Source organism: Tachypleus tridentatus, chromosome 1 (assembly GCF_004210375.1).
Source record: "Tachypleus tridentatus isolate NWPU-2018 chromosome 1, ASM421037v1, whole genome shotgun sequence".
NCBI classification, from domain to species: domain Eukaryota; kingdom Metazoa; phylum Arthropoda; class Merostomata; order Xiphosura; family Limulidae; genus Tachypleus; species Tachypleus tridentatus.
In genome coordinates, this window is record NC_134825.1 from 71,367,546 (window position 1) to 71,391,081 (window position 23,536).

Below are 23,536 nucleotides of genomic sequence, written 5' to 3' on the forward strand. Positions count from 1 at the left end.
TGCTTAACTATTTTATTAGATTCCTACAGTACCTCACTAGTACAGCGGTAAGTCTACGAACTCACAACGCTAGAATCAGGAATTCGATTCCCCTCGGTGGGCTCAGCAGATAGCCCGATGTGGCTTTGCTATAAGAAAACATAAAGAGATAAACAACATAGCGAATTGAATGAACTCTAAAACTATAGGAATCTGTGTGTTTGTATGTATGTGTTTTTTTATCCAAGGTTCGATTCCTATAATTTAAAATTCATTCAATTCGCTATATTCTGTTTGTCTCTTAACAGTAAAACCACCAAGGTTTTCTGTTGTGTCCATCACGGGGAATCGAACCTTATCATATCATAAACATACCACTGTCCCATCGAGAGACTAACTATGATGTCCCACACTGTCTTCTTTCGTCAGACTTTTTAATTTCTTTAGGTTCTTTTCTATCAACCGATTGTCTAATTTCCCCTTCTCCGTTTCATCTCTTGCAGTTAAATTATTTTCCTTTTACATGTTTTTAGTGTTACTTCCACTCTTCCACATCTACCAACTGTCTTTCCACTTTCCATACATCCTGAGTATATAAAAAGTACTTCTTCCCACATCTTTACATCTTTTTTTCTTCTGTGATGCAGTTTATTTTACTTTCTTTCTATTTCTAACATATTGTTCTTTCTCCCTTTCTCGTCCATTCAGTTTTAATCGTTTCTTTATTTTTAGTTTTCTCTTTACATTCTGGAACCTACCACTTATTTTATTTTCCCGTTTGGTCCATCATTCCTACCTTCTTTACTCATTTTACAAATCATATCAATCTTCCCCAAAACTCTTTTGTTTTGATATTATTCTTTATCTATCTTATCACCATCTTTCTCATATTCTTTTATCAATGTCCAGGACATTTCTATCTTTATCCTCGCTCAGTTTCCAAGTGATATATTGGAACTTTATATTTTCCCTTTCTGGCCCCTCTTCACTTATTCTTACTATGATTGTTATACAGCTCGATGCCATTATATTTTCTACCTCTATCCACTTACAGTTTAATCATATAGTCTACCGCTTAAGATCCTTTTGCTCCTATGTATGTCCAATTTCATTTTTCGTCCGAATCGCGTTTCCGTTTAACACTATGAATTTGAAAGATTCACAAAATTTCATAATATTTTCTTTTCTCTATTAATCGCCCCCCGCTAGTACAGCGGTAAGTTTACGGATATACAATGCTAAAATTAGAGGTTCGATTTCCCTCGGTTGGCTCGGCAGATAGTTCAATGTGGCTTTGCTATAAGAAAACACACACACGCTTTATTAATGATTGATATTATGACTTTTCCAACCATTCCAGAAACATTCCAGACGCTTTTCTTATTACACACCATAGTCTTGTATTCACTACTTTCAAATTGCTGTATTAACTAGTATTTTGTGGTTTCTTTCGTGCGACCCTTATTCCCTTTTTTAGTATCTTATTAAAACTCCAATACACCGCTCCTACAAACCTAAACTTGTTTTAACTGTTAATATATTACACACTTTTCTCTCCTTTTTTTCCTCTACCTGCTCCATTTTCATCTACACTTGACGTCAAATTTCCTTTCACATATTGTTTGGCTTTGTTCCACCACTTTATTCAGTAAAATCACCTCTTTATGTTTCCAAACAATTCCTTAAGAATTCTCATTGTTTTTAGATAATCCAGCCACCTTACACATTAGCATTTCAAAACGTCTTCTTTGTTATTTTTAATCTTTTGCATTGCGATGCCCTTCTTTTTCTGTAGGCTTCTATGGTAATTTTGCATATTTTATCTATCATGAACCACGACAGTAATTCGTCATAGAGATCGAGCAGGAATTTGCTCAACACGATAATAGAATATTCGGGGACAAATAAAAAACAAAAATAGCGGAGACTTATTCTGGAACCAACACTCAAAACGTTATTTTTCAATAGCAAAGACCACTCAAATATTGAAAATAAGTAAAATAAGTGATCTCATGAATGTAGACAAAATCAAAATTTATCATTTTTTTTATATTATATTAATATTGTTTCACAAGCCTACAACAAAACCTAGACATATATACTACATAAAGTGATGTGAATAATCGTGGCCTACTTAAAAGTTGATTTATGTGGTTATAAGTACATGTTAGACATCATGTTGTTCTTAGTGCTGCTTTTGTTTTCGATGCGTGTTAAACGCGTATTTACACGAAACTTCAGACAGGAAACCATGTGGCTCAGAAAATAGTTACTTTAAAAGAGCCGAAGCTTTATTTTAAAGCGATGTTTTACGTATTTGTTTGGTTTTTTTGTTTTGTAAAGTCTGCTCTTCTAATGGTAAAATTTTGTAAGCACTTAGTGGATATTTGCTCATTGCTGAGCACTAAAAAGCCAAAAGACAAGATAATTGAGAATTTAACATCTATAAATATGGATCTCAATAAAGAAAGCATAGAAGGCTGGACATCTACTGCTGACAATTTTATTAAGCTACAAATCCTATTATGACTTCACTATAAAATAATTGCAAGTGATATCTGCTGTACTGTTGGTTGCACAGGAAGTTTACAGCAAACCGAGAAAGCAGCTTTAAACTTAATGCAACATCCTTATTCCTGTCGTTTTGCAAAAGTTTTAAAAAAAGTCTAATATTTCCTTTGCGTGGTCATCAGTTGGAAACTACAACTCATGCATTTTCTAATGCATTAACTGAAAACTGTCTCGTGAAAGGTTCTAGATTTTGTTGTTTCATATTGTTATTTGAATAGCTATTTTCGTCATTTCTCGAATTTGATGTTTTTACGTGGATTTCAGCAAGTTTTTAGCAGTGGACGATTACCATAGTAGATATTTTTACTCAGACAAAGGTAGAGATGCTTTTTCTGTCTGTTTCTTATACCTTGTTCAAATCGTGAGTGTATATTCAGTATTTATTAACATAGCTATTGTTATTTTTAAACAGTTAGCGGTTGTAAATGTTATCGATAATTGGCAATTTACACTAAGTGTGTCGCTGTAGGCTATTTCGTATGCATTACTCGTATGTCTTATTCTAACAAACACTTCTGTACAGCAAGCTATTGAAGAACATACATATGAGTCAAGTGGACCTAACGAGATAAGCATGTTGGTTGTCTGTGTACATTTCCTTAATCTGTATTGTATTATTCTGCAATCAATGTTACTCATTCCTCATAAGATTGCTCTTTTTTTCTGCCTGTTGTTTGTTACATTACACAGTGACAATGATGGAAGCCACTAATTAAATCTGTGACGATACAATTTTCGATCTGAAGTTCTTTGAGAACAACTTTACTCTTTGATCGTTGTAGTTTCCTAACATTTTGTTGAGCGAAAAAAAAATCGATGCTTTGTTTGTTTGTTTTTATTTTCGCGCAAAGTTACACGAGGGCTATCTGCGCTAGCCTTCCTTACTTTAAAAGTGTAAGACTAGAGGGAAGGCAGCAACACCCACCCCTACTCTTGACTACTCTTTTACCAACGAATAGTGGGCTTGACAGTTACATTATAACGCCCACACGATTGAAAGGGCGAGCATGTTTAGTGTGACGTGGATTTGAACCCGCAACCTTCGTCTTGCTGGTTGAGCGCCCTAACCACCTGGTCATGCAGGGCCAAAAAGTCAATATTGTACTAAACTGTTGAAAAATGTTTAATATTGAACGGAACGCATATAAACATTTGTAACTTAAAATTTACTCTCCATAAACATTTCAAACAAGATTAGTATAAATGTCAATTTAAAATAAGGGATTCGTCAAAAAGTTTATAAATAAGTTGAATCAAATTGCAAAGATTATATTTTTAAGTATACAATTTGAAGAACTCAAAGATATCTCAAAAACCCATTTTTTAACCTAACTTCTAAATGATACCAAACGGATCGTTTAGGCCTAGTGGTTTGCAAAAACTTTTCATTAAATATTTTAGGTGGCCAGGATAATTTGCGAAAACACTTTTATGGGGATACCCTGAAAACGGTTCCTAAATTTGTCGTTGATTTATATTAAACCACGTAAATAAGTAGGCCTTATAATTACCGATCGTAACTTGGTTAAAAAAATTGAATTTGCATTATAGCGTCAATGATCATTAAAGGGAAAACAGGCAAACAGTAGCTTAGTCATTACATGTCTATTATAGCAGACATGTAAATGTGAAACATAGGTCTAGATATTCGCTGGTCTTATGCAATTTTGTTGTTCTTCTCTTCTTTTTCACAATACTTATTTATTTTTCTTTACTTGTCCATCTTTCCCAAAATGTTTTAATTTTTTTTTAAATAAAAGCGTCATTCCTGTTAAAAACATTTCTTCCTTTTATCCAAAATCTTGGACTTCACTGATTATCATATCTCACATTCAACCTATTCTTTTACATTTTCTCTTTATTTTGATCACTTCAAACTGCATATTTTTTCAGTTACTGTTTTCATTGTCTTGTTCAATTTCTAACACTATGGGTATCAGTGTGATCCGATCATTCACAATTGGAAGAATCCATAAGTCTTCTCTACTAGTTTTTACCTTTTCTTTTGACTCTTTGCTGGTTTCATTTTCATTATTTTTTTTTATTTCTTTGATTTCCGGATCCTGTCTACTACTCCTCATCTACTCCTATTTTCCAGTCCATCAATTTTTGGATCCCATTAACTCTCCTATTGAATGTGGAATTTTTTTTTCAAAATTCATTTATTTCGTCTTCCTTTCTTCCCTTCTCATGTTCCAGAGCTGCTTACAAATTATACACGGAATTTTTCATTCATTTATTAATTTTTAAATAGTACAACTTGTTCTAAAATCTATTCCAGTTTAATTTATATCTTTTCGCTCTTGTTTACTAACATTTCTTCTAAACCTGTAGACCTTTTTTTTTTCCTTCTCTTTTTAGTCCTGGAAAACGTAGTGTTTTAGATGTCTTCCCCCAAATCTTTTCTTACATTTTCCTTACGTTCAAAAACATATTTTTCCAAATTGAAAACTTTTTACATATTTTTCCTTTCTACATTCCATTAATTAATAAACTGTCCCCAACGGTTCAGTGGTATGCCTGAGAGATCATTACGCTAAAAACTTGGCACAACACAGAACCTCTGATTAACCATAAATAAACAAAAGTAAATAAACTAGTCTGTCCCCTCAGTGGCACAGTGGTATGTCAACGGACTTAAAAAGCTAGAAACCAGATTTTAACACTTATGATGGGCAGAGCACAGATAGCCCATTGTGTAGCTTTGTGCTTAAGCTGAGGGTCGCGGGTTCGCATCCGAGTCGCGCTAAACATGCTCGCCCTCCCAGCCGTGGGGCGTTAAAATGTGACGGTCAATCCCACTTTTCGTTGGTAAAAGAGTAGCCCAAGAGTTGGCGGTGGGTGGTGATGACTAGCTGCCTTCCCTCTAGTCTTACACTGCAAAATTAGGGACGGCTAGCACAGATAGCCCTCGAGTAGCTTTGTGCGAAAATTCAAAACAAACAAACAATTGTGCTTAAGTCAAAACAACAACTGTTTGTGACAGTTCCCAGCTTTAGGCGTCCTTAACTTTACTATGGTTTCTTATGGCAAATTTCCCTTCAAGAACTTCTATATTATATCACCAATACTTTCTCCAGTTATTTCGATCTTTATCAGAATTTCAAATTTTTTGTATCACTTTTAACCAGATTTCTATTCATCAACGTTTAATGACAACCATTACCGCACTTTGCTTCTAGTTTCACCCTGTTATAGAATCAAAAGATGCAAGTACACTGTTTACTTTGTTATACGGTTAAAAAGATACAGCTACAATGTTTTCGTGTGTGATGTAATCAGAGATACACTTATTCTGTTTTCTTGTTTTATGCAGAAAAAAGAAGACAAACTACATTGTTTACATGTGTTATGCAATCAAAGGGTACAATCTCACTGTTTATACGAGGTGATTTAGTTTAAAATATAGTATATTGTTTAAGGTAATTTAGTTTAAAATATAGTATATTGTTTAAGGTAATTTAGTTTAAAATATAGTATGTTGTTTAAGGTAATTTAGTTTAAAATATAGTATATTGTTTACTTCTGATTATCATAATCGCAGTTATTTGACATAAAAATATTATACACAGAACACTTTGCGAGGATAAATAGGGAATAAAAGATCTAACACTAATACATCTGGCGAGGATCGATGGATTCAACGCCAATAAACTTGATGTGCTCCGAGGAAACACGCTTTGAGTGGTCATTCAGGCCGGGTGGAGAATGTACAGATAATTGCTATGGAAAAATGTTGAAACTACACAACTATTTCAAATATTATCTTTACTCAATTTATACTACTGTTTCTGGATTTAGTAATAATATTGATTTCAGACTGGACCCGGCATGGTCAGGTGGTAAGAGTGGTTGACTTGTAATCTGTAGGCGGCGTGCTCTACTTCCAGTCACACTAAACGTGCTTGCCTTTTCAACCGTGGGGGCGTTATATTGTGATGGTCTGTCCCACTATTCGTTAGTAAAAGAGTAGCACAAGAATTGGCGGTGGGTGTCGATAACTGTCTTCCCTCTAGTCTTACACTGCTAAATTAGGGACGGCTGGTGCAGATAGCTCTCATGTAGCTCTGCGCGAAATTTAAAAACAAACAAAGATTAGTTTGTAACTGGTGTAAGGCCAACTGAACCATCTGGTTTAAGCAAGGTGTATCAGTCAGTTTCAACTCAGAATTAATTTGCTCGTTGTAGACATCGATCATCGATAAAATATTCAGTTCTAGACAGGATATAAAACTCAGTGTTGTTTATAAGTTTGTAAAACTCTTGTTTATAAATCACGCATATATGTCTGCGGACTCACAAGCTAAAAATTGGGCTTAGACACCCGTGGTGGGTATAACACAGATAGCCTATTGTGTAGCTTTGTGCTTAATTCCAAACAAACAATATAAGCCATTAATTGTAATAACTGTTAATAATAACCGTTATTATAAATTGTATTGTTTTTTTATGTTTGAATATTAAAATATATTTGAGCTAAAATTGTGTGTATCAATGTTTTTTGAAAAATACTATACATTTGGTATATATTAACATTTAATTAACTTCTAATTTAAAATTGAAATTTCCAGCTATTTAAATCTTATTAAGCAATATGCGTAACATAATAAATTAGAGACTAGTTCGAGGTAAATTATAATACGTAATACCAGGAAAGTGTTTTTCCCACCTTCATGAATAGCTGCCCAAACATGTACTGCACCAACTTTTGTCTGTTTTCTGTGGGAAAGATGATCATCCCTCATCTATTCTCGATGTAAAAAACAAACACGAATCTACCATCAACTTTAACAAGCCTGAAACAGAGTTCCAACTATACGTTGACATGCTTTCTTACCTAAATAAGTCACTGACAGCGGTGAATTCTGGTTAATATAGGTTTGCAGATAGCCCTTCTTGCAAAGTAACCTCGTTTGATCAGTATCCTATTTACTGTTTCTCTGGATACCTTGTGTCATTCCCATTCCTTCCGACCTTTACATGTTAATCTATTGCATCTCAAGCAGTGATTTCCGTGTCTACCACTATACTTTCTTGAAACAGAGTTTCGTGTAATCCGATGACGTATGAAAATTCTGGATAACATACACTAGGGCTGCTCTACTATTCTGGCAATGTTTACGAGCTTCATACTATTTCTGGATAGTCGACCAACTTGACGTCCTATAATTTTTGACACGCGACGAGTCAAGACTACACGAAGAACGGATAATTTGAACGAATAAAGCGTTTATCTGTTTCGAAAAAGATTTTACCAAAAATAAAGCGCTTTTATATAAAACAGATGTGTGTGTGTTTTCAAGAACAAGTGCTCAAAACAATTTTTACAGACCAAGATAACAATTCGTCCGTTCGTACTCGGGTAATTACTTCATAAGTACTTCATACACATGGACAATAACATCAACAAAGAACAGTAGGGAAACATTTTGACCTAGACTATATCAAGAGTGATAATTCCACATGAGTTGGTTAGTGAACTTTATCTCTAGTAATTTAACAGTATAAGTAATGATAAAGCTGTGTGTCATAAAGCTTTAATTTAATACGGGGGAATTCTTAGCTTTCAAGTTCATGTCTTTGCGAGAAAAAAAAAATGTTTTCGTGTTTCATTCCGGTTTTGTGTTATTCGCCAGAAAATGTTTTCGTGTTTCATTCCGGTTTTGTGCTATTCACCAGATGATGACGTGCTCAGCAGAAGTTTGAGCTGTTGTGATAACAACGGGTAGTCGTACGACATGTTACACGTAGTTATATTGTTAGTTTATTGAGAAGCGTGAGTTAATAGCGTTTACGAAAGTGTTTGTATTGTTTACAAGTGCTGTCAAAATGTACACATATTGGTGCTTGTGGTAAATAGAGAAGTGATACAGTTACCCTGTTTACGTGAGTTATGTCGACAAATTACAATGTGAAGCAGTTCACGCGCATTGTGCGAGAAAGAAGGGATCGAAATAAATTATTTACACGTGCATCATACAATAAAAAATAGTTACATTGTTTACACTCGTCATGCAAGAAACTACTGGAGCTTTGTTTACATGTGCATTGTTTAAAATGAGTTATGCATCAAGTAACTCTTTCCCAAGGCTACTACGTGTGTTACGCAGTCAAAAGATTCAGCTGCATTGTTTATACGCATTATGCAGTTTTAGTTTATATATAATACACAGTCAAAAGCGTCGCTGTATTGCTTACATGTGTAATGCAAAAAGGCTCAATCTGTTTATATGTATTATGTAGTCAAAAGATAGAAGTACAATGCTAACCTTTTAGTGAAGTAAAGGCACGGCATGGCCAGGTGGCTTAAGGCGTTCGACTCGTAATCCGAGGGTCGTTGGTTCGAATCCCCGTCGTGCCAAACATTCTCGCCCTTTCAGCTGTGGAGGCGTTAAAATGTGACAGCCAATCCCACTATTCGATGGTAAAAGAGTAGTCCAAGAGTTGGCGGTGGGTGGTGATAACTAACTGCCTTCCTTCTAATCTTACGCTGCTAAATCAGGGACGGCTAGCGCAACTAGCCTTCGTGTAGCTTTGCGCGAAATTCAGAACAAACCAAATCAAACCTTTTCTCTAGTTTTACACTGCTAATTTAGGGACGACTAGCGTAGAAGGCCCTCGTGTAGCTTAGCGGAAAATTCAAAAAGCAACCAAACAATCAAAACACAAATTTGATTGTCTAATTAATTTGGAAATACTAGGAGTACATGAGATTTCCTACAAATAGTCATGTTTTGTTTCTTTGTTGTTGAGCACAAAGTTACTGTATTGGTTATGTATACTTTACGGGTATCAAACTAGGTATTAGCGTTATAAGCCTTCAAACTTTGCCCTGAGTGGCAGGGGAACAACAATAGACGCCATATTTTGCTCATTTTGTGCTCGTTTGTGAGTTATTAATTTCATTATAACTATTTAATCTCATAACGAAAATTGGCATTACAATGTTACACAATAGTTTGAATAAAAATATAAACGTATTTGTTTCAAGGAACAACATATATGTTTGTATAGATTTTGGTATTTGCTATGGTTTTATAAATAGATTCCCACAGCAACTAATTTCCAGACTCAAAGTCATAATGTGATAAACAGATCTTTGATCATTTTTTACTTGTTAGTTTCAATTGATTACTGAGTTTTATTCTCCAAGAGTTGATTATTATTTATTGACAATGATCAAGTGAGATTTTCTGTCTGCTAAATGTTTGTTTGGAAGTAAGAACAAAGCTATACAAAGGGCTATCTGTGTTCTGCCGACCGTGATTGCCGTGAGTTCGCAGACATGCCGCTGTGTCACTGGGAAAGCTAGTAAATGTTATCACACGCTCTTGCAAACGTAAAACAACTGGCGAATCTTGAATTTTAAATCATTGTTGAGGTGAAGTTATTAAGTAGTGATTTTTTGCAGTACAAGACGGATGAAAACGTTTTTATGAATAAAACTGCAGGAAAAAACCTCTGCAGGGAGCAAAGTTTTCCGCTAATTACAAGACCGCGCACTAACACTTGTATTATGTATATCAAACACTTTAGGAGATAATATTCGGTATGATTAAGCAGTTGCATTTGAAAGAAACTAGCGAATCAGGTAAAGAATGTGATTCGATAAACAGCTGCAGAAGCTTTCTCTCATTTATTGATTAGTTACTTCAGGAACTCGTGCTGCTGATCTGCGCAGTCACTGAGAGTCAGATATTGTGCAGATTTCAATTTGTCATCACAGGTGTTGTTTTAGTCGTCGCGTGCGAAGCTGTGTGTCTGTCTAAAGTTCTTCTCAGAATTTTTTTTACCGTGTTTCGTTCTGATTTTGGATAAATAATAAGGCTCAACCGATGCAAAGTTATTTAAGTTTTACTGAAGAAAAGTCAAAGGTATCCCTAACTGTAAAATCCAATAGTCATTGATTTGACAAAGATTAGTGCCCAGTGGATAGTTAAACATGACAAAAATTAAATTTTAATTTTAGGTATTTATGTATATTATTCATTACAAAAACTTCTCTTTTAAATGTTACTTTTTGTATAATAACTTTTCCAATCAGTTTCTTCTCTTGTTTTGTTAAAAAATATTAGGTTTCAAGTTTTGATTGTTCCCTAAGTATGGTTAATGAATTTCCTTTTTAATAAAGTTAACAGCGTCGCGACGTAGCCACGGGAAATTTCCTCGTGAACTTTTGTGTGTACGTGAGGAAGAGGAACTAGTGATTTAGTTATTTGTATTGTTAATAGAGAGAAGAAATTTTATGTCTGGCATTTGATGGCGACACGATAATATTGATTATTTACAAAATAATACTGAAGCTTTTGATGTTTTTAAAAGCAAACTTTTCGAAGACATTTTGAGTTGTTACGGTTAAATTTTGAATCAAGAAGTTTTGGGAAAGGTGAAAGTTTATGTTTACGTTTAAGGAATACACAAAAAAAAAACGTATTGGAAAGTTTGCCTCTGCTAGAACATGTAAACGAAAAACAAAAACACCACAAATGGTGCTAGGATAAATACAATGATATTGTGTTTCAGAACGACATCAGTCTAAAGCAACTTCTATGTCTTTATGTTGTGCGGAGTTGAGAGTATTAGTTAAACATTATCGACGAATTACACAAAGAAAAGATAAAATTGTTACAAGGATATGGTTATTTTCTTGTCTTATTAATGTCACGTAAGTTCTGTTTGGCTAAATCTGAGTCACCAGGTTGTAAAGTGATCTGGCAAAAACTATCGATAAGTTTCACAAGTTGGTAAACAATGAAATGCTCGCCCAGAACGTATGAACAAGAATAGCGATTATTATTATTTTTAAAAACTATGTCTTAATGAATGTTGATTGTTTTTCCAGCGCTTAATACGTCGAGCAGCAGGCCCTCCTCTGAGTGGTGAAGCCAGAAATAAATGAATGAGGAAATTCATAGAGACGAGAATGTTTCTTGTGTTTGTAACAACCCCTTGAATCATCCCGACCAGCTCTGCGTCTGGTGTCCTATGGGGGCGGTATTTTCTGTTTTCTCCTTATACCAGCGATTTCTGCGGTTTATTCGTCGAGCTTGGACTGGAACCACACGTAAGTCACTCTTGCGAGATACTGAGAAGTCACACTGAAGTTTATGCTGTGTGTAATTCTGTTGTTGTTGTTGATGAATTTGTAATAAAGTGGAGGGCTTTATCAGATTAATCACAATGATTTATTTAATTTGAAACTACATGTGTTTTTAACGTATGTTTTTAAAGTAATTTATGAATTCGCACAATAGTTCCTATTTTTTTATTTGTTTCTTTCTTTTTCATACCTTGACAAAGCAGAAGTTTCCACATAAGGTCACTGTTTTTTCTCAGGATATTTTCGACTACTGTTGAAACAAATAGTCAGATCATAAATAAATATATTGTAATTTACGCAGAACTTTATCGATCGACTACTGTTGAATCAAATAGTCAGTTCATAAATAAATATATTGTTGTTTACTCAGGCTTTATCGGCCACTGTTAACTCAAATAGTCAGGTCATAACTAAATATATTGTTGTTTACTCAGGACTTTATCGACCACTGTTGAATCAAATAGTCAGGCCATAAATAAATATATTGTTATTTACTCAGGACCCTATCGACTGCCATTGAATCAAATAGTCAGGTCATAAGTAAATATATTGTTCTTTACTCAGGACCTTATCGACCACTGTTGAATCAAATAGTTAGGTCGTAAATAAATATATTGTTGTTCTCTGAGTGCTTTATGAACTATTATTAAATCAAATAGCTAGGTCCTAAATAAAGATATTTGTGTACTACATGTAAGAAATTAATACAGTTAGTATAATATTCAATGATTTGGTTACAGACCTGGGAGATTGTGAGGAGAATTATCGTCGTCTGACTCTTATCATACAAAAAATAAAGTCGTCTTACGTTGTTTACGGATAAAACTCTGTCTGTTAAATAGTTTATGTCTACCGCTGCATAAACTCTACTCTTCTTGAAAACCTTTCAATTGGGGCATGCTGGGCAGTGTTTATTCTGTTAAAGACAATACAGTTATTCTTTAAGTTATAAATAATATATTCTAGGTGTTTTTAGTGAAGTCACAGTTACGACAGAAAGTGTTCGTACCCCTGTGTCGTGAGTAGTTTTTTCCTCATAACTTACAAAGTATCACGATTAGGATAATGAAAGTATAGCATATTATAAATGTTATACTAACACACATCTCAATAAATTTTTATGTAAATTGAACGACACATAAACTGTGTATAAACAAATAACCAAACATAGGAGGGGCAGAAAGTGTTCGTGTGTCAACTTTAATGGTCAGTTTTGTAGCCTTTCAGGTGAATTACTTGGCGCAGTCTCGTTCGTTTTACAGTACACGACTGGTGTTTTCTTCCATTCTTCTTTACAGAAGGCGTCCAACTCTTGCAAGTTTTTCGGATGATGCTGATGAACCCTAGTCTTCAACTCATGCCAAACGTTTTCAATTGGGTTAAGATCAGGTGATTGCGATGGCCACTCCAGAAAGCTTATATGGTTCCTCTGCAACCAGGTTTGTACATATTTCGATGTGTGCTTAGGGTCATTGTCATTCTGGAAGATCCAACGACGCCCAAGCCGCAAATTCCAAGCATCATTCTTGATATAGGTGCCTAATATTAACGTACTCTTCTTTTTTATGATTCCGTTGACGTGGTGAAGGCTGCTACATCAGAAGAACTGAAGGAACCCGATAGCATGATTGAGCCACTCTGTTTAACTGTTGGGACGGTGTTCTTTAAAATATTTCGTTCTCCCTTCTTACTGAAATATTGCAAACATCGTTGTGGCCGAAAAGCTCGATTTTAGTCTCGTCTGACCAAAGAATACTCTTCCAATAAGTAAAGGGCTTATCTGCATGCGTTCCTATATGGACTTCTATATGGACGGCATGCTTTGAACCCAGAAGAGTGTAACACGTTCGTAACTGTAGAGGTGCTTACTTCAACCCCAGTTTCCCTTACCAATTTCTGTATGTCATTACGTGTTAAACGAGGGTTCCTACTAACTTCTTTGAGAACCTTTCTCTTGGTTCTCTCTGGAATTATGATGGGGCGTCCGGAACGAGGGAGGTTAGCGGTTGATTCTGTAAGCTTAAACTTGGCAATTATGCTTTGAACAGTAGATTTAGGCACATTAAGTTGTGTAGGAATACCGGAAAGAGACACACAAGACTTGTATTTTTCAGTAATTCGGTTTTTTGAATCACTGGGCAGTTGTTTCCTGTTCGTCATGATGATCAAGCAGATAATGACGGAGACGGCGCTAAATTGCCGGAAGTACATTTTTTGCTGGCTAAATTCCAATAATTATGAACTCAGTGTTTAGTTCTGGAATGGTATAATGTAGTTTATTCGCCAAACTAAACAAAATTTTTACGGAATATCAGTTTTTCCACACGTTCTGAAATGTACGAACACTTTCTGCTCCTCCTATTTTTTGTTATTTGTTTATAAACAGTTTATTTGTCGTTTAATTTACATAAAAATTATGTAGATGTGTGTTAGTGTAATATTTATAATATATGTTACGTCTATTAACCTAATCGTCATACTTTTTAAGTTATGAGCAAAAAACTACTCGGGACGCAAGGGTACGAACACTTTCTGTCGTAACTGTATAAACCTTTTGTTATTAATTCATGATAACCGTTGCTAAGAAGATGTAATTTAAACTTCATTGCTCTAAATTTATTTAAAGATGATAAACGTTTTATACCACCATTACTATATTTGAAAATGTTTAGTCTTTGATCATGTATTACACTTTAACATTGAAATAAATTGATGCTTCTATGAACTTTCAAGAAACTAAGAAAAATTTTAAAACTGACAAACTCTTTATAAAATACTCGATGTATTTTATTGTATTGAAACAGCAAATAATAGAATTGTTTCAGACACTTAAATCAACTTGGGATAAAGTAGAATAACTTAAAAGCATCGCTTTTATATTCTGTTGTTATCAAAAATTATTTGCCCACAAAGGGATGTCGTGAAACAAAGAGTTTCAAATCTATAAAAGATCGTATGTTTTGTTCCATCAAATTTGTATTAGTATTTTCTTCGTACTACCAGCTTGTTTGATATTTTAGTAGTTTTTGAGATTCTTCTTATGGAACTGTTCAGATATTTGGAAAGATGCAGGGTAAGTTGAAATAGATTTGCAGTTTCTGCAAGTGTATGTTTTCCTAAGGCAAATTCTTAATCCTTAAACATTTTTATGCTATCATTCTTTTCAAAGAAAGCAGAATGAGAAACTCAAGTGTTTATCTTAGAATTGCTAAAGACATATTTTCATGTTGTGATCACAAATCACGATGTGTTTATACTGATGGATAAAGTTCTTTTCAACCATTTAAGTAGAAGAAAGTTTTAGAAAGTAAGTAATTGTAGCCGAGTACACACAACCAGACCACTTTCTTCCATTAACTGCTAAGAGAGAAAATACAGCCATCTACGCTGTAAATGGACATTTGCGATATACTTCTAGGTTTCGAGTGCTTTGATAGCAACGTTGAAGTTAAAGAAAGTGAGTTTTATTTGAGAACTGACATTAGTATTTTATTTAATAGAGACCGCTACTGTCATACAGATGAAGTCCGCTATGAATAATCAGAAACTAAGGGGCACTGAAATAATTTCGAAGTTCGTGCCCCCCAATGGCTCAGCGGTATGTCTGCAGACTTACAACGCTAAAAACCGGGTTTCAATACCCGTGGTGGGCAGAGCACAGATAGCCCATTGAGTAGCTTTGTGCTTAATTCAAAACAACAAAACAACAACGAAGTTCGTAAAAATATTTTCATTTTACAAGACGTAAAACAAGATTCGTCAATTTACTTGGTGGCTTCTGAAATAAGTTACTCAGTGAAACAGTAATGAAAGAGGATTCTAATAACGTTCTTATTTAAACATTTTCTGTGACAGCAGCTCAATTAGTGTTTCTAGAAAGACTCCACAAATAAACAAATAATTCTGCAAACTAAAGTTTTAGTTTTCTCTGATACTAAACTAATTTCTCCAGAAAACGAATATGACAATGATATTTCCCATGATTATATTGTCCGATCGCGTTTTATCGATAACATAAATATTCTTTCTAATTAACGAATACCATTTTTTTACGACCTTTATTTATCTTCAAAGCTGCAGGTCATGTATAACGAAACTCATGGGTGCAGTAGAAATCCTTATGTACATATGTTTGCCGTCATTAAAATCTGAGACTTTTTGAAATAATGTATTAATTGTTTAGGCAGAGCAAATGATAGTCATAAAATTCTGAAAAATTCATTGATGCACTGATTGTATATAATAATAAAAGGGCGTGTCCGTGCGCATGTGAGACCTCAAGAGAAAAAAAAACTACACACCTAAAGTTTTGACCCTGAGGGTGTGCACCTGGAGATTATTACTTAACCACGTGCGTGCGCAAGCGATTTTTTTTTCTAAATTAAGTAAGTGAAAACCACACACAAAATAATTAAGATAAACAGACATGCACTTGTGTGGGCGTGTGCACGTACTTGTCTGTATATGTGTGGCGTTTATAGCTTTAAGAGGAAAGAACATAAAAACTTGAAATTTTACACCAATAGTAAGTGGACGCTAAGGGTGTGCACCAGGGTATTAGTTACCTTATCCAAGTGCGTGTGTGCATGTGCGTGCACATCTATTAGTGAGACAAACTAGCGAAAAACGACAGAGAAAAGAACTGGTTCTATATATATATATAACATGTTTTAACATATAGAAAAGCCAGGGCGTTGGTAACAATGAGTTCCAACAATAGCTTTTATATCATGCTGCTTAACAATAAAAGCGTAACATAAAATTGTTGTTAAGAGGCTTTGTGCTGAAAGTATAAAACAAAACGTATAAACTATAGAATAAAAAAATATATTTGTTGTTTTCTAATTTACAGGTTCCGTTAATTAAAGTGGTTTATTTTTATTATTTAAGTTTAAAATTGGAGGACAAGTCACAGGGATGTTTACCTCTATAAACAGGCCACATCCAGTAAAGGAACAGCGAAAGTATGAGATTATACTTTTATGTTAAAATGTGTTCAGAATACATATACTGCCATAGTCATCTATAATAAATCAACCTCAATACTCAAATGAAGCCGGGTGCTTTCTCTAGTATTAAATTAATTATTAAGCTAACCACACACTAAAGTGTTGACTTTGTCATCTAGTTCATAAATAGATTTGGGTGTATCGAACAATTTCAGCCATTCTCGTACTATTCACTTCAGTATTGTCTACTTAAATCTATGTCTGTTCCTCTTTCAGTGCCAAAATGTGTGTAGTCCATGAACAAAAATTAATAAACAACTCAAAATATCGTTTAAAACCTCCGTGAGTAGAAGTCCAAATATACGTTATAACTTCCATCAAAACAGATAATCACGTTGCTCAGTTCCTATCGAAAGTAATAAGAAACGTATTTACGTATATTAGGAAACAATAAGAATACTTATTAAAATTTGTTTACGTCTAATATTTTGTCCCTCTTATTTTTCCCCCGTTTTTATGATTCTATGAAGGTTTATATTTGTTTATTTAAGAATTTGCACGCAAAACTATGCACAAATGACTATCAGCACATACTCGTTCTCAACTTTCAACAGCATCTACGGTAAATCCGTGAACCTGTCTGATGAAGTAGTGAAATTAAACCTTCACTCTTATAGTACATCCTTGTCCCAAAAGAATGGGGCATGTTTATATGGCAAAGAGACCCAAATTATAAATCTCCGATATAGTAGCTCTACCACTATGCCAAGTGTGGCCCTAATATTCAAGACAAGGAATGATTGGACTATGATTAGTGGTCACGTACGAGAGACGTGCTAATTTCTACTAACTACTGATGTAAATGAAAACGACCACGTTTACGTGATAATGTTTCTGAACGTCGTCTTTATTTTACAACAAGATCAACTGAAATAAATGACTACATTCAGCTGCTTTCCTTCTTTGTTCCTCCACAATAATAACAATTATTCTAATTAGGATTTAATACAAAATATAGACATTTCTGTTCACTTTAATTCTGTACCCGCGCCAATATTAGCGGCTGCATCAAATTCTTGTTTATATATATGTTTTTTGTTACTTTTTTACACTCTATTCGTAAAATACCATCTGCACTTCAAACGAACCAGACTGATGCTACCCGGTATTTGAGAAGTGCAGATTATTTTGAGCTCTGCTGAGTCCTCTGGGAAGGGACTCTGTTATGAAGAAAATGTACTAATCCTTGTTTATTCTACAGTTACACATTGAAAGTCCTGTACGTGTTTAGAAAGGTATACCAAATAAAACGGTAAAGTGATATGTTTTCAGATCCACCTGTTTGAATAGCATATACTAGCTGTTGCAGTGTATTTGTTTAAATAGCGTACATTAGCTGTTGCAGTGTATTTGCAATTTTGAGAGTCGTCTTTTAAGCATAAAACATAATATGAACGATAAAGGAATGGTTGGAAATACTACTCAGGCGGTTGATCATATTATTCAAGTCATGCAAACAGTGCATCTGTTATTGAAATTGTATATTAATTATTACATGTATACTGAAATATAAAAACATTATATGATTCACGAAAAATAAAATTTGATTGTGGGCGTTGACAATAAATTATTCTTCGAACAAAACTAAACAATAGGTTTTTAAGTTCTTTACACCACGGAGGAATCGAGCACCGAAATTTAGCATTGTAAGAATATAAATTGGTTTGTTTTTTTTAATTTCGCGCAAAGCTACTCGAGGGTTATCTGCGCTAGCCGTCCCTAATTTAGCAGTGTAAGACTAGAGGGAAGACAACTAGTCATCACCACCCACCGCACCTCTTGGGCTACTCTTTTAACAACGAATAGTGGGATTGACCGTCACATTATAAAGCTTCCACGGCTGAAAGGACGAGCATATTTAGTGCGACGGGGATTCGAACCCGCGACCCTCATATTACGAGTCGAGTGACTTAACCACTTGGTAATGCCGGGCAGTTGCATTTTCGAAAGTAAGATAAAAATATCTTCAGCGAACCGTTTATAATCAATTGTTTTAAACTATAAACGACACACGATGGAAAAGGAAAACACTTGAAATGGGTGGATGTAGAGAAGATTCCATATATAGCAACGTCGTTGATTTAGCCTCACAAATTTCCACTGGTAACCAATTGAAATTGATTATTTTTGACAACGTGAGAGTAGGATGTAGAAAATCTCGTGTTTCATTAGCAAGTGAGTTCGATACTTGTTAGAAACTTCGAAACTTTATGATCCAGTTGCTCACGTGATATGTCTCAAGAGATGGTGAATGCACAATGAACTAAAATTTTAATAATAATAAGTTTATATTTTGTTTTTAATTTACAGGAAACGTTGCACTCTCTTCTCTTTGAAGGTTTCCGCTCTCCGAATCTACTTGATTTATTTAACCCAAGCTAACTCCTCTTACTGTTATTTCTTTGATAAAAAACAATAACTTGATCTCACGTAACCAACAATTTAAACACATTTCAACAATATAGTATAATATTCAACAATACTATACTTTAATGACATTGTTGACCTTGTTATGCAGACTTAGAACGAAAAACGAGCTGGTTTAATATTACAAGGTTTAATATAAATCCCTTGAATATTGCTACCGCCCTTCCTCGTGACTAACAGGATTATTGATCGTTTGTTTTTGAATTTCGAACAAAGCTACACGAGGGCTATCTAAGCTAGCCGTCCCTAATTTAGCAATGTAAGACTAGAGGGAAGACATCTAGTCATCACCACCCACCGCCAACTCTTGAGCTACTCTTTTACCAACGAATAATGGAATTCACGGTCACATTATAACGCCCCCACGGCTGAAAGAGGGGAGCATGTTTGATGCGACGGGGATTCGAACCCGCGACCCTCAGATTACGAGTGTAACGCCTTAATTCACCTGGCCATACCGGGCCTTAACGGTGTTCACATAAATTTTAATGAGATTTCCTATTTACCTTATAAGGATTACGGATATTACCTTTTAAATTAAGAATAATAATCCTAAGAATACTCAAATCTTATAAGTACTGATTAAACTAAACTTTTCTGCTTCAACTAGTTTCAGTGAGTAGGTAAAATTTCAAGCGTTTGTATTAATTTATTAATTAATTTCAGGTGTATCAATTAGAACTTTATTGTTATCATAGAGATAGAGAAATAAGGAAGAAATCCTACAAAAATACAAACATGTCGTTAATATTTTTATGTTTTTCCCTGTTGTTCAATGTTCTAAGTAGGCTTAGCAAAATTCAGTCCAATAGCGCTGAATGATATCATATTGTGAAGTCGAAGTCCAGAAAACATAAACTTATCGGTTTTGTTTTGACGCGAGAACCTTTCGTAATTGTTAGAAAATTACATTTTCATTTTCAAAAATGTTTTTTTCAGTTATTGTTAGTCATTTTATTCTGCTAATTTTGTAATTTGTCTCGAACATTGAGTTAGTGAGTTAATTTTTAGCCGTCCGAGTTCGAAAACTCTTGTATGTGATGTATTCTCAGTACAGTACATCCTATAAACGTTCATTCATCAGACATGGAAAACACGCACAACATTTTCTCTCGTTTTCTTCAGATGCATGACTCTAATTTTTTTAAAATAAAATTTCAGTGATAATTTTTTTTTTTTTTCTGAGACTGAATAAATGTTTGAAAAATTCTATCATCTCTTACTTAAGTATGGCCCGACATGGCCAAGTGCGTTAAGGCGTTCGACTCGTAATTCGAGAGTCGCGAGTTCAAATCCCGGTCGCACCAAACATGCTCGCCTTTTCAGCCGTGGGGGCGTTATAATGTGACGGTCAATCCCACTATTCGTTGGTAAAAGAGTGGCCCAAGAGTTGGCGGTGGGTGGTGATGACTAGCTGCCTTTCCTCTAGTCTTACACTGCTAAATTAGGGACGGCGAGCACAGATAGCCCTCGAGTAGCTTTGTGCGAAATTAAAAACAAACAAACAAAAAAACAATAACTATTGTTATCATGAGGTTCCCCCAGGAGAAAGAGGTGAGTCTATGGATTAACAATGCTAAAATATTACATAGATAGCCTTCGTGTAGCTTTGCGCGAAATTATAAAACAAATTCGTAAATTTATGAAACAAGTTCAATGTATTATAATACGTAAAAAAGATTATTAAACAAATACAATATTAGAGAGATAGCTGTAATAGGCATGTTTTGCGTCTTATCATTTTATGTTGTTTTAATGAGGGCTTTATTCGGTTGTATATAAAATCTTTATATGTATCATTTTGTATAAGATGGCGGCACATCGTTAGGACATTTCTTCGAGAGGTGTAACGAACATTCATTTTGTTATTTACGTTTCAGACTTTCTTCTCTGTCCTTTCAAGTTTCTATGATCGTTACACAAGACGATGCCTCGTAAATATAAACTGTATTTTAATTTTAAAATTTGGAAGTACATTTCCCATCTCATTTGCTGAATTATCCTCTATTTTTCCTTTTCCGAATGAGTCTAATTTTGTTCTCTGCTCAGAAGAGATTTGTTTTGTTCGTTTTGTTATTGTCAGTTTGTGTTTTGCTATAAGTGACTTTTTTTTTCGGACAGTTTTTTTAAATATTTTCAGTATTCGTTTCATCTTGTTACTGTTAGCTTATTTTTGTTTAGAAAGATTCCATGAACTTGTAAGCTACAAGTTTTACACAAACTGTTTGCACGAAGATCAGCTGTACATTATTGTATTAAAAGTTCTGTCAGACGGTAAGTCGTAGATTTTCGTGTAAACAGCACGCATAGAAAGTAACATGTAGTAAGTGTCATGGTAAACAGTTCGCTCAGATGGCACTACTTACGTATTTAAATGTTACTTCAGAAGAAATTTATTACGGTCTTTGTATTACTTAGATTGCTATACAATATATATTTGCTGTTACAGGTTAAGGAAGATCAAGAAAACTTAATACATTATGTTTTCAACATGTTCAGGAAATTATTTTGAAAATGCTTATGTTTTATAGGTACAACTTTGCGATCCATGAATTACGAATTCTTATTTTCTTCACACTAAACACTTTTGAAGTCAGTTTATTACGGTGTATCTCATTTACATGTGAAGCCATCTGAGCTGCAAATGTTTATTGGCTTTTCTGCAACATGGGTATTATAGTTTTCACATTATTCTTCCAGTTATTGATAGCTTTTGAATATAAGGGGTCTAATACTCAAATTAAAAGGGAAAATAATTATAGATAAAATGTACATTAATGGAAACAACCTGGCTGTATTAATTAGCCATATGTACCAGATTGATCAGTCATAATTAAATTGAGGATAATTTTGACTCTCGTTCTACGTCACATGGCAGTGTGTAATGTGAGAGATATTACGCTAATTGCGAAACCTAATTTTGAAGCTTTTGCAATTTTGTGAGGCGTTTTTTTCATAATGCATGTAACCATAGACAAATTAATGTTTTGTAAGTGTGAAATATGGTTTATGTCTTACAGCTGTCTATATAGTAACTTATCATAGTCATAATCATATTGTTTTGGTTTTACATCATTACGCTTTATTACACTTGTTGAGACTTCTGTGAAATATTATGGACTGGACTGCATTCCGGCATCATCATGCATATTTTGTAATGCCGGAATGCCATCCAGTCCATAATATTTCACAGAAGTCTCAACAGCAAGTATTATTGTGCATGTTTTATTAATTTGTAATAAAACTCCAGTTGTTTTGGACACTAGTGTCAAAGAATGAGTTTTCTTTTGACAGACGTAGCACCGATAGGCCATTGTACATCTTTCTGCTAAAGTATAGACATAGAAAATATCTTATTAGAGAAGAAATGTACGAGATTGTTAGGTACTTATACTGTGAAATAATGTTGGTATACACTACAGATATTAACAGTTATGGCCCGGCATGGCCAAGCGCGTTAAGGCGTTCGACTCGTAATCTGAGGGTCGCGAGTTCGAATCCTTGTCACACCAAACATGCTCGCCATTTCAGCCGTGGGGGCGCTATAATGTGACGGTCAATTCCACTATTCGTTGGTAAAAGAGTAGCCCAAGAGTTGACGGTGGGTGGTGATGATTAGCTGTCTTACTTCTAGTCTTACACTGCTAAATTAGGGACGGCTAAGGAAGATAGCCCTCGAATAGTTTGCGCGAAATTCAAACAAAACAAATTAACAATTATTAAAATTTTGTTAAATGTTAATCATTTGAGTAAACACCATAAAAGGATGTTTAAAATTATGTCAGTTATTAGGGTAAACACCGTATATTATAAACGATAGGCCTGAAATGGTGTTTTTACACGCCTCTGATTTTTACCCATTATGGATAAATTTAGAAGGATGTTAAAAGCATATGCAGTTAAGTTGATGTTTATAACAATTTTCAGGTTTAGTGGTTTTCAATAGTTTGCTGGCTTTCGAAGTTTAAACTGAAACGTAACATATAGTATAATAGTTACGAAACTTTCAATAACAAATAATAATATAAGCTACACTAGTTGAATATAACATGAGTGATGGATATTACATTAAAAACTATCGTTTTTTAAACTAACTTACTCTGTTGTTTTTAGGCTTAAGGTATTAGACTTTCTTTGAATCAACAAAGTTACGAATCTAAATCTGGGATACGATTCTCCACTGTGGATAGAGTGCGGATAGAATGGTACTAGTAACTAGCAATAGTGGCAGATAAGGGTGAATATTGTGTGTCATTGTCGCGGGTGGATATTGGAAACTCTTCTGTAGGATAAATGTTTGAAAATCGTGAATAATATAAAGGGATATTATTAAGTGAACAGGAGTGAAATAGAAGTGAAATACACTTGACACAAACACGGGTAAGGAAGTATAAATGACTAAACACACATTGTGATGTTAACTAAGTTTATTATAGAATTGGATAAACGA

General features: G+C 34.4%; 1 protein-coding gene across 12 annotated transcripts in view; it reads left to right on the plus strand.

Moving 5' to 3' along the window:
* LOC143251946 (A-type potassium channel modulatory protein KCNIP1-like) overlaps positions 1-23,536 on the plus strand; it is a 142,504-nt gene that overhangs the window by 76,733 nt on the left and 42,235 nt on the right. For 9 of the 12 annotated variants that reach the window (XR_013028777.1, XM_076503376.1, XM_076503324.1 and 6 more), the window contains one exon: positions 11,393-11,614. Coding sequence is in view for 11 of the 12 variants with exons in the window: in XM_076503376.1 (XP_076359491.1) it covers positions 11,446-11,614 (169 nt within the window). In the remaining variant the exon portion in view is untranslated. Of the gene's footprint in view, positions 1-7,910; positions 8,022-10,270; positions 10,520-11,392; positions 11,615-23,536 lie in introns of those variants that run through there. The other 3 variants (XM_076503404.1, XM_076503368.1, XM_076503349.1) reach the window with 3 other exon arrangements.